Below are 12,669 nucleotides of genomic sequence, written 5' to 3' on the forward strand. Positions count from 1 at the left end.
CAAATTGTAATGAAGCTGCCATCTACAGTTTGCTGTGGGAGCTGTACTAAGAGGAAACGGGCGCTCACTTTGCTCCAGTGCCTCCAAATGGGTTCATCCAGCCATTCACCAGTACAGTCTGCCTTAGTTCAGACTTGTCTCTAACTAACCCAGCTGCAACTGGCCCCGCTTCATCACCACCCTCCATCCTTTAACGACAGCCTTCAACCGGACACTGAATGTGTCATCACACAACACTGAAGTCTTCCAACAGCTGGGGCCATCAGTGGGAGGTAGGAAATGTTAAAAATGCTGCGGCTCAGAAGGTAGAGCAGGTCGGCCACTAATCAGAAGGTCAGGGGTTCAATTCCCAGCTCCTCCAGTCTTTCTGTTAAAGATACTGAACCTCAGCTGGCCCCTGATAGCTGTTATGGAACTTATTATAAACAAGTTTGAGCTGTCTGTTCTGTTAGAAAAGTGCCTTATTAGTGTAGGAAATTTACCATTCCCCTTTTAACTGCATAAAAGAAACATTTTGACAAACATTATTTAATTCCATGTCCACAGCAGGACACAAGACCAGACATCCATACAAACAAAGTACCACATGCAAGACTGCATGGTAAAAGTATGCATTTCATATACAAACAAACGCCACTCATGCAAATAAACACGCTTGGACACACACAATTTGAGATGGGGACATTGAAACTCTTCCATCCCATTGATGAGTCCTAGAAGAGATGGAACTGGCTTCCAGCTCAATTACTGTACATTCCCCATCCCATTTTAATCTAACATCTGAGCTCATTGCTAACAGATGTGTCTGTTTACACCTAATGCTAAGTATTGTTGTTTGTTGCTCCACTGGGGCGAGCTGCAAAAACACCATTTATGAGAAACAGTCTCATTTTCCACACTCTCCACTTTGAGAGGAGCAATACTTAAAAATGCCATAATGGCCATAATGGCTGCTCTCGAGGGACGGGGGGAGATCTGAGCCTGCAAATTCATCCAAAGTGGTCCCACTGCTTACTTATCTAATGACGGAAACTTACACTCTGTCAGCTAATAGCAGTTGACTGCAGCTCACCCATGGCTCTGAGCGAAAGAAGCTGAGAGATATGTGTGTTCATTCAGTGACAATAAGCAATGATGGTCGTAATGGCTATAAATAGACCATTTGTATGCATTCAAAGACAAGGGCAAATCTGTTTACATTAACTGCTTCAAAAGGATAATTGTGTGTTTGCTTCAAATATATTACAGAAGAGTCTATTCATAGATTGATATCACATACACTCTCCAGGGTTCTCAGGGGTTGCCGATCTGGCATAAGGATTTGAAGACAAAGTACAGTTCATCATTAAAAAACCACACAGATTGGGGCACCATAGTAAGATTTCATCCTCTAACCACCTAACTGCAGTGTCCCCAACTGGAGTCCAGCTGCAGTCCGGCATGTGTTCGGCTGGTTTCCGGCTGACGACGTATGTTCCATGTCTCTCCCCATCTCCCTCTCCCCTCATTTCCTGTCAGATTTCAACTGCCTGCTCTCTAATAAAGCCATAAAGAGTCCAGAAAATATAGAAAAAGAAGTAGGACGACTACTAGCTGGAAATAAAATCTTAGGAGAGGTCATTTCAACTGAGAGGCCTGGCTGGGTGGAGGTGCAATGTAATTGAGGCTGTAGGTGGGAAATTGGCAGTTACAGAGACTAAACATAACGCTGTAGGCATTTCCTAAGCATACGACACTTGGATTATAATAGTACAATGAGATAATACCGGCACTCCTCAAGCAAAAACACTTAACGGTAGGTGACTCTTCAAATGTGATGATTTGCTGTTTTAATCAGTTTTATGTCACCTTCGGGGTTTAACAATATTGGTCAGACAAAAACCAACTTGGTCTCTTGGGAAGCTATTTTCTGACAGATCATATGTTACTGTTTGGAACAGATGTACAAGATGAAGAGCAAAAGAAAAATCAATGGTTCCTGCTGATATGGCTGAGAAGGGGGTGAGCAAGTTAATGACACTCCCGCTATAGAATACACAACCCCTTACGGCTGTCTATTTGTGAGACTGGTAATGTCTGGTTCATTTATCTTTGTCCTTGCCAGCCCCTCATCCACCTCATTAATCATCAGCACCCTCCTCACCCCCCCACCCCCCCACCCCCTCCCTCCCTGGAAGAACCAACTCAAACGCAGCCTGAGGTTTTGATTGATCTGCTGTTGATTCTGCAACAGGCTCATTGTCCTTTAAAGTGACACTAGCATGATAATAACCGGCGGCAGCAGCAGCGGCGGTGGCGGCACAGCATCTCTCCGACTGCGGGAGCGAGGTCTGCTGAAATCCCCCTCCCCATTCTTAAACTGATTAGATCATAAAAACAGAAGAGCACAGAGAACACAAGAAGCAAAACACACCTGACGCATGACATCAACAGCAGTTTTGCAGGAGGCAGTGATGCACAATTTTTTGCCAATGAAAAATCAACACTTTTCGTGCATACGAGCACTGAAAAGTCCCTGCTGAGAAAAACCTACCCAACTATTGTGCAGAGTGAAACCAAGCATTCTGGAGTAGGTTAAAGCCCCAGTAAACACAGCAGTGAAAAGAAGTGAACTGGCTCTTTGTGAGCACTCATTGGTACCTCTTTTGTCCTGCCTCTGGTCTTGGTTTTCTTCTGGTGGAGTTTCCATGGTTGTTTCTCTCCCATCCAGCAAAAATGCTTTCTTTCAGCAAATTCTCTCTTCCTATCTCCCTCTTTACTCTCCTCTCTCTCTCTCCTCTCTCTCTCTCTCGCTTCCTCTCCTTCCTGCACGTCCCTGCTCTCTCTCGCTCTCTTTCTCTTGCTCTCTCCTCCACCTTTTCGTCTCCTCTCCCAGCTTCACGAAGCCAACTGTATATCACAGCTCCTCTCCAAGCTGCAGAGGTCTCGACACAAGGGATTCCGTTGAAGTCTGTCGCACATTGCATCCAGTTTTCACAGGCAAAACGTGCATCTATTACATTTGCAGTGACTGTTTCAGGATTCGGTTCGAGTCTGAACTGAATTTGTCCTCCTAATGATATATACAAATCCTAACACACACTCCTGCCTCTCGTAGCAACCATGAAAAGCAATCTGGAGAGAGCTGCCTGGTGAGAATGGGCTTGTTACAGTGAAGGAGACTAGGAACCCATACTTTAGTTGTGGGTTGCACAAAGGCGCACAATCATCTTTTTCTAATTCCCATCTGACCACAGTCTCAGAGAGGGGGTTGTGTGTGTGAATGTGTGTGTGCTGCACTGTAGTGTTGACCAGGGTTGAGCCCTTCATCTTCTGATTTGCACCATATGCCCTGCGCTCCTGCAGCATACATTAGCAACCTCTGACCGCTGTCCTTTCCTCCATCTGGTGGCTTCTACCTCGCATAAAAAAGGACACAGGAAAGAAAGGCAGATCAACATTTCCTAAACACGGAGGCAGAGTGTCCTCTGGGCTGTTACAAACAACAAGAAGTATAAACTGCATGTGAAAATGGAGCTCAGGGAACCAGAAAGGGAGGAACATTATGAAATTTAAGAAGCTTGAAGGAGATGATAACAGAGGGAGAAACTGGAGAATGCTACAAAAACAGAAAAAGAAGATAAACTATTTGTTAGAAGTGATAGAGAGAGAGGAAGATGTATGATGGGCGATGACTTGGCTGTGTTTGTTTGGCAACAGCAGGCTGAGGAGCCCCAGGGGCATGCTAATGAGAGAAAGGCCTTTCAGCGTTGGAGGGGTTGGGGGGGGCTTCGCTGGAGCGGGCCTGGAGAGAGGGGGCTTCTCACGGATACCAGACCTCAGAGTGGAGAGAGGGGGGGATCAGCAGGGGAGGGGAGCCTCAGGGGTCAGGGAAGTGAACTTAGCGGGGATCCCACAACAACAAACGGCACACTAATCTTAAAGTTTTTCACCGTCAGCCCCGTAAAACGCCAGGAAAAGTGACATCATCCCTGTGAAGTGGGGAACGAGCGTCCATATATAGAAGCGTGGATTGTTTGAACAGTTTATGTGAGAGGATACAGCTGATGGAGACAGAGCTGCACTTGTGATCTCCACATTAATTGCGCTGAGGGGCTCAAGTGAAGCTTCAAAAACGGCACCATGTAACCCACTTAACCACACAAGGCTGATTTAAGTTTCTGAGAACGCCAAGGCATCCAGTAAAAAAGTTTTGAGAACAGAAAACAGAATCAAGCTGAGCTTTTTGAATGTTCATAACCACTTTAGTTTTTCTTCTTATATGTAACCAAACAAGGTTGAAGTCACAACATGTTGCATCTGGGCGCACATGTTCGATTTCAAGTTCTTTGAGAAATGTCAGACATTGACCTGGGTGAAGAGGTGTAGTAGATCATTGCAAACAGCTGGAGCGTCTGGTGTTTATTGTCAAGTTGCTCCTGATCTCTTTCTAAAGGCGAATCATGGAGACTATAGAAGATATTCGTGTCCCTGTCTTGGACTCTGTTCAAGTCAGAGATACGTCTGCAGGGAAATCCAATTGAGACAAGTTTATAAAGTTAAATTTGGCTTTGCTCTTTTAAGGGGGTCTCATAGGAGCAGACAGAAAGATTTTATAGGGAGAACTAATCCAACTATCTAATACATTGGATTTTAGTTCACCTTATCAAAATCTTAGCACATTAGGAAGAGGTTGGGGTGGTGATGGGCTTATGGCACTGGCAAAAGGATATCAGCAGAGAAACTGAGGTAAAGTACTGTAAGTGTCAGGTTATAACGGCCACGCTGCCAGTGCTGCTGCATGAATAGGATAGTCAACTGGTAGCCAAGCAGCTAATGCATGAATCAAATGACAGTAAAGCATGAATGAATAAGCTGGTGTTAACAGTTCCAAATTAGATAATAGATTATAAAAAATTAAAATAGACACTAAACTCAATTAATGGCAAATAAATGTTTTAACGCTGCGATACCAATCTCTTATAATGAATAATAGATCCAAAATTGGGAGGCTATAGTAGTAACTACAGAAAAGTGATATTAGACACTCACTCTCTGCTTTCACCATCTTGGAGGAAGTGTTACACAATATTTTCAATAAAATATGTTAGGAAATCACAGAACAGACACAAATCAAAAAATAGCATTTATTCAGGGTTCTGTTTTTGATCACCTAATGATTACAAGTCCAAGATTCATTCTACTTTCACTTCAGTTTTGGTTACCACCCAAGATAATAAGAAGGAAAACCCCTAATTCTAACTGCTATATGACTATACAGCAAGAGTTTTTGTTAAAAACAGCTGCCCGTTGTTCGATGTGAAGCTGATTTGGAACCATACAACTAAAACAATAAGCTAAAAAGCATCTTTGTGAACAGCTTATTTTCTATTGCATAGAACTATTCAAGTGGATCTTTAATGATGATCAATGACAAAATATCACTAACAATGAATGCAGAGCATCAGGTCTTTTTAGTCACACAAAAAGCAAACAGACTGACCAGACTTAGACATCACAAGTACTGTGACAGGTTGAGTGGTGTGGGAATCATCATGTGAACATAGAGGAGGTAAGGCCTGAGTGCTGCACGCTCAGCTTCAGTGTGAGACAGAACCACTCCCCTACTTGAGGACACAATCTGAATGATGATGAAGCTCATACAAATGAGGAAGAGAGGAGGGGAGGGAGTGCTTCATTGTGGGTCAACCTTACACGCTGTGAGACTGGGGGGCCCTGAAAGCTCCTCAGTGTTCAGTCACCCGTGAAGACCTGCACCCTGCTTGGCTCACACTGAGGAAAGGTTTCTCAGGGAGCGAGGTCTGTGTCCAGGCCCAAGTACCACTTAAAAAAAAAATAAAAAACTACCTTCAGTCTGAGAAAGCTCACTACACCAGAGAAGAGGGCAGATCGAGCCAAAGGGTGAATGGAGTGGCCCACATGAGGTATGACTGATTGGTAAAGCCAAAGTCTAAAAAAAAAAAAATAAGAGAAAGAAACAAACTGTCTGTCTAAACATCTCGGAATATTTTGCCGCTCTAATATAACTGGGATACAGCAACACTGGCCATTCTTGTAACCACTGTTTTGACAATTTGTTTTAGTCAATATCATTCCAGTGCACTGCGATGGCATTACTGACCTAGATTTAAAATGCAGGCCCTCTTCAGTGGTCAATCTGCTCTGTATGTCTGCCTCCATGTTTGGCGTGCTGAATCCAAGTCATTGATTGGTTTACAAAAGCAGCGCACTACAAACCCATTATACAGATCCATTCACTTGTTTGCTGACCCATTTTTCCTCTGTAGGTCTAGTAGGACAAAAGCATTACAAAAGTCTGTATGACTTCTGCTGAACAACTGAATGTGTGATTTGTTATAATGACCCACGATGTAGCTACGACTCAAACTCAACCTAGAAGTTGAACTTACATAACCAAACAGTCCGATCTATAAAAACAACTCTAGGCTTTATTCATTATGAAAAAAAAGATGTCCCTCTGTCTGTACTGGAAAAAGTGAATATCCCAACTGTCCTCACTCATTAAAGCAAGACATGCAGTGAGAGAATAAACCACAATGAGCTGACTTATAATGAGCTCTGTGCTTCCCCGTGGTTCTGTCAATTACTAAAAAAATCCTTTCACAGGAAAAAAAAAAAAGGAAACACAATTCACATGTTTGAGCAGACTAAGGTTAAATGCATGTCATTCTTTTATGGTGTCACTGAAATAAAGGCTTTTCAACCTTTATACTTGAACTTGAGCAACTGCTTTGGATGTTTTCTTTTGTTGGCAACTATAACCCTCAACTCCACAGAAAGCCCACATATAAGGTTCTTTCTGACTAATTATCATTATCATTCTTTATCCAATCAAGTTCCAAAATGCCAGGAAAATAATGAAAAATGTGTCTTGTACCCTGAATGAAAGGAGAAAAGAAGTAAATCCTAACTACTTTTTTACCCACAACGTCTGGAAATCAAATATGCCCTCAGGTCTGAGACTATAAAATTATACTTAATGACACCTAAAGTGATTTTCTTACCAAAAAGCTGCTGAATTTGAGTTACACACTCACCCTAACACAAGCTTTGGGAGGAGGATTGTTCATTCAGTCAGCTGAGACTCTATCAATCCAGACATTTCATTTGTGGACTTTATGCAACCGAGACCTCATCCCTCAGACCTTCATCGTGACCCAACCTTAGAATTAAAATCTTAAAACCAACCTGTATCCGCCTGTGGTGCAACACATTGTTCATCATGCTAAAGAACTCCACCGCAAGAGGAAAAGCTGTAAAGTTTGCAAGATGGTCGAAATCCATCTGTGCTGTTCGATTTCAACTATTTCTAATAGAGACATACTTCATGCCTTGGCATTTCCTCCATTGTAAAAATATCCAGATTGATTGTTTTTGGTCTCCAGTGTAATTATAAGCATTTGACCAAACAATGCCAAGGGTATCTGACTCAGCACTTCTCTAATTGCATGTTTGTGTTACTATTGTGTTAGGTCTGGAAATGGAGCAACACTCGTTCAAGGATGCCTGGCAGCCATGTTTTTCCTCTAGAAGTGACTTCACAACCCTGGCTCTGCTGGCACCTCCGCAGCCACTGTGGGTTTGGCCTAACTGTGCTGCAGGGAGAGCGAGAGACACAGATGCTTCATATTACCCGGCCTTCCAGGCTTATAGTACCTTGGAAACTGCCACCATGACTTGGCCGGACAGAAAACCATTGCAGTATTGAAAACCTAAAGACGAAGAATTTCATAATTTCAGTCTGGAGTCAAAAGATCGAATTGATGCCAGGAAACAGAAACAGAAACCTGGAAGCGAGTGAAAGAGTAACAGAGAGAGAGGGAGGGAGGGAGAGGCGTTTACAGTGCAGTAGCTGTACCCCACCACCTCCTCTCTCAATAAGACCAAGAAATCTGGCCATTCAAAATGAAAAAATAAAGCGTAATTATTTGATCTTGTTTCAGTGTGCAGTTAACTAAATATTTTACTGAGGCCTCTGGTCTGTGTCACTGACTTGTGGTGCACCATGCTTATATTATGGAGCCAACGGACCAGACAAGAGGTACTGCAAGCAAACACCTCTCTATTATCCAGTTAGAGTAATTCCACATAATAACCGCTTGTCTTTTCAATCTATTGTGCACTGGTGGAGAATAATGAGAATACCCAGATAACCCTGAATAGTTGTCTGTTAAAATAAATTGGGGGTTTTAAAAACACTATTATTTCTCAATGAGGGAATAACACATCAGCAGTTTCTCTGGTGTGGTTGGACCTCAGGACGTCAGGCATTCGGTAACACAACCTATCATCCTGTCAAACGTGACCAAAGGCTACACTTACAAAAACTTGTATCTTAAGAAAAAATAACCGATAGACATGCCTACTGGCTTAACACTCCCTATCTAAGATTGCACATAAACATTGTGCTGATAAAGTACCTAATTCTGCAACAGTACACTTTGGCCCCTTGCAGCTGAAATAAGCCGTGAACACAACTTACAACTTTCAGTTGTAACTTAGTTTTCAAGTTGGTATGACAAACACACTTCCAAAAAGTATCCTGTTTACCATACATAGACAGCAGAAACACCATTAGCATATTAAAATGGCCATGTTTTTAAAGTACTCTTCTTTATCCACCAATTTATCTGGCATATTAACCAGCTGGCTGCTAAATTTATCTGTCAATCACTGAAGCCACAACATTTGATCAGTTTTCACGTTGATCTGGCAAATACATTGGCAAAATTATCCAATTTACCATACAGCAGAGATAGCATTAGCTATGCAAGTCCAATATTAGTATCCTTAGCTCTCTTTTTGTTCTCCAAATCCAGAGGAATATATCTGGCAATTGGACCAGCTTGATAAATAGCTACTTAGCTAACTTTCTATCAGTCCATCATTCAGCAATATCAATTTGCTGAGTTTTGCTCAATAGAAAATGGCTGCCTGCTGTAGCTGGAAACAATAAAAACCAAACCAATGAGTCGTTTTATTGTTGTCTCTATTTGTTTTATTGTCTGGAAATATTGATTAGGCTATAACTGCTTTGATTCTCTCCTGATGCCCCCCTAAAGTGTAGATGCCCCTCTAATCTGATTTAATCCATCTCTCTTTATATCTCTTTCTGGTCACCCATGAGCTGCAAACTGCATCCCCCCACGCCCCCTGCTGTTATTTTGACACCTAAGGCCATTTGAAACATCTGACTGTCCATTAAACTGCACTGGGAGCACAAATAAATCCCACTGGGACTTCTCTTAGTGTTGTTAATCCTTTAAATACAATACCTATCACCGTAAGCATTTTTATATTTAGCCCAACACAAAGACCACAGAGTTGCCTTTTATGCTACTTGAGTGGCCGAACAGCACTTTAAATCATAATGAAAAGAAAGGGGCTCATCCATTTTTATCTTGCACCACAGATGTGCACATCTTTGAATTGAATAATGAATATAATGCTGGCAAATGAAGCAAGCAAGTGTTTGTTGATTGTATTGGAGACATCTTTTGACAAGTGGAAGGTGTAAAACACAGGGAATTAACCATTCCGTTTATTTGGGTATCAATAAAGCTGGCATGTTGTGTCAGGAGGCACAGAAGAAAACAGTGAAAGCAAGATTTTTCAAAATGCAATGTCTCACACACACATACTATGTCAAGGATCTCCCCAACTAAAATGTTCTCACACTCTCTCACAGATCTGCTGCGACGGTAAATAACACAGGGCTGGAGACAGGCTTTCATTTTCCTACTTGTTGCACAGGGCATAAGCATGTGAACGTGCACACACACATACACACACACACACACACACACACACACACAATAGAGACATAATGAAGCACAGAGACCTGGAGACAGCAGACGAGACTCTCCAACTAATCTTGGGGTTACTTCCCATGAACAGCCCCCCCCACCCTCTCCTGTGTCTCCCCTGGCTGCTGGGATCTCTTTCTCTGTGCTGCTCCCGCCGGCCCCATTGTCCCCCCACCTCACGCTGCCAATCTCTCACCCCTGACCCAAGACTTTACCCTTTTTTCCTCTCTCTTCTTAACAACCCCTCCCCCAAAACTCTCATTAGACGTAGCAGAAAAAACCTCCTCCTCTCAGCTCCAGCCGGTGCTACTCAACAGCCCAGCCAGTCAGACCCCACCATGTCAGGATTCACCGTCGGCACTATGACAACAGAGCAGCCGACACTCAGATCACTTTAACGCTATTGTTCCGCCAGGCGCTCCTCCCCGTGTCTCAAAGCCCTGCGTCCCAGAGGGATGAATCCTGGAAGGACGGGGGAGTCGGCCGTAACCTGAACCTGACACTTCCATCCCCACAGAGATTTGTTTGTCCACAGATTCACAACAGAAGCGGACGCAGCGTTAACCAATATACAGCAAATACAATACACCACAAGAGCGCAAGTTGGAAGCCATTTCCTCTAGTGGATGATGGTATTCTATCCCGGCCGACCTCTGTGAGAGTGGGTCAATCCATTGCATTATTGCTTTAAGCACTGACAGGCACTTGTCCAACAGCAGAGACTGTAATGTTCTTTTGTCCATCACACTGGACATTATATAGCACGCCACGTACTGTGCTAAGTAGGACCTACTTATGGCACCATCAGACTGAGCTGCTGTCTCTACATCATCATCAGTGTCTAAACATTTACACCCTGAAGAATGTATTCATGAACACACTCCCTGCATTTAAATTATATGGAAATCTCCATAGATGGAAATACTGTACACACTGCAAATGAAACTCACATATAACCACTGCAGAATACAAGTATTCTGCAGTGGTTATATGTGAGTTTCATTTCACCAGAAGAATTATATGTTTACATGTTCAGATCCCTTTGGACCTTGATACTGATTAAAAACCATTTGTAAAATGTTAGTCACTGACTAAAGAAAAAACTGTTTCTTCCTCTTTTTTTTTTACACTACTTTCAGTGCAGCAAGAACCCAGAAAGTTATTTAAATGTCATACTCCAAATTCAAATGACTCTGAAAGCAATAAATAAAGAAAATGATAATTTTCTTGCATTGTCTTGGAAAATGTCCAGTGTTGATTAAACAAGCCCAGCAATAACAAACACAAGGCAACCCACATTCTAAAGCTATGCATGCTCTCCACATGGCATGGAGCAACTAAGATTATGTTATGCACACACACATGCAACAGATGCACGCACCCTCGTACATTCCAGATGCTCTGCTCCGTCACTTTTACGTTTACGCCACTCTATTGTTACAGTATTGTTTTCCCATAGAGCAGAGGTCAAAAGCTAAGATGACTTATGAGACCCCTCAGTGATGGAGCTGTAGTATTCATACTGCTCACTGATCTCTGCTCCGGTCTGCGTGTGGTTACGGTGTCAAGCCCTTTCTCAGACAGAAACATCTGGGATTTCCTCTCCCCCCGAAGCTGCTGTTTGCTGGTACAGTATGTTTCTCCTCCTCTCTGAATTGAATTTATAATAGAAAGTGACACAAAAAAAAAAAACCATGCGCAAATGGTAAAAGCATCACACATTAAAGAATGACTCAGTGGTGTGGGATTCCACGTTGAATATATGTAGAGAAAGATATTCTTCAGATCCAGCATTCAGAAATATAGTCAAATTGAAATCTATCTCCCTAAAACCCTAGAAGGTCTGTCTGTGAAGCACACACAGCATCCCCCCAAACAGTCTCCCTCAGCTATTGGGTTTCCTGCAGCTGTCGCTTTATAAAAGCTCAGCGATTGCAGATTTTCATCTGCTTGGCAGAAGTGCCTCTTCCTGCCTATCAAGCCTTTCTCTGGAGGATAATAACCAGACAATGAAAACTCTCACTTGGAAACTTTTTTTTTTCTTGGGCAGAAAAAATGATTCCTGGCAGGAGAGAGAAATAGAGAGAAGGAGAGAGAGAGATTGTGTGTGTGTGTGTGTGTGTGTCCAGTGGCCCTCTAACTCTGGTTTCACCGTGTCACATGCAGCGCCACGACACGACAACATGAGCAAACAGGAGTCATGCGCGTCTTCCTCATCTTAGATAAGCAGCGCAACGAGCTGTGAAGAAATAAGCCTGCGCAAGACTTGTTTTTCTGACAGTGTTATCGCAAAAACAACATCTCGATAGGCTCAAGTAGAATTTTACACATAATCCTGAAAACAGAAGCAAAGAAAGAAAAAAAAGTCATGAAGGGTTACATGCTATTCATTTAAATTCCTGCCTAATTCATCCCAAGCGTAGCATTTGGCTGTATCCAAATGGTCTCAGGCGGTCTGGCATGGCTCTTCATATGGTGAACATTTCTCATTGGTGTGCAGGGGTACCCCAGATGCTTTTGTCTTACGGTTGTTTAGCAGCTGCGTAAAAGCGCTGAGGACAAAGACCTATCTGTGGAGGGTTGAATACACTCAGTGGGCACTCGGCCAACAGCTCAATCCTACAGGCTCCCACAGTTGAAAAGCAGACTAATGCATTCTGCTCTCACTCCTCACTGATGATCTTACAGAGAAATTAGCTGAAGCCCCTATTATGTCTCTCATTTCACCTGACCACCCTCACATCTGAACTGAGGTCACATAATTAAATAATTATCTATACATATAGTTTGTTTTTTTGTTTTTTTGGAAATCTACAGCAGCCTTTATACATTTCCTGTCAAA

The 12,669-nt window shown here is 42.7% G+C and overlaps 1 protein-coding gene across 4 annotated transcripts in view; it reads right to left on the reverse strand.

Moving 5' to 3' along the window:
• The window catches only part of gpm6bb (glycoprotein M6Bb), a 30,729-nt gene that overhangs the window by 12,394 nt on the left and 5,666 nt on the right, over window positions 1–12,669 (reverse strand). Inside the window, exon 1 of one of the 4 annotated variants that reach the window (XM_085766144.1) lies at window positions 2,641–2,895. The exons of 2 other annotated variants lie outside the window; for them this stretch is intronic. In XM_085766144.1, the coding sequence (XP_085622270.1) occupies window positions 2,641–2,689 (49 nt within the window). In that variant the 5' untranslated portion in view covers window positions 2,690–2,895. Of the gene's footprint in view, window positions 1–2,640; window positions 2,896–12,669 lie in introns of those variants that run through there. One more of the 4 variants, XM_085766147.1, reaches the window with a different exon arrangement.

Source organism: Trachurus japonicus, chromosome 21 (assembly GCF_045865225.1).
Source record: "Trachurus japonicus isolate A0001 chromosome 21, Traja_1.0".
NCBI lineage: Eukaryota > Metazoa > Chordata > Actinopteri > Carangiformes > Carangidae > Trachurus > Trachurus japonicus.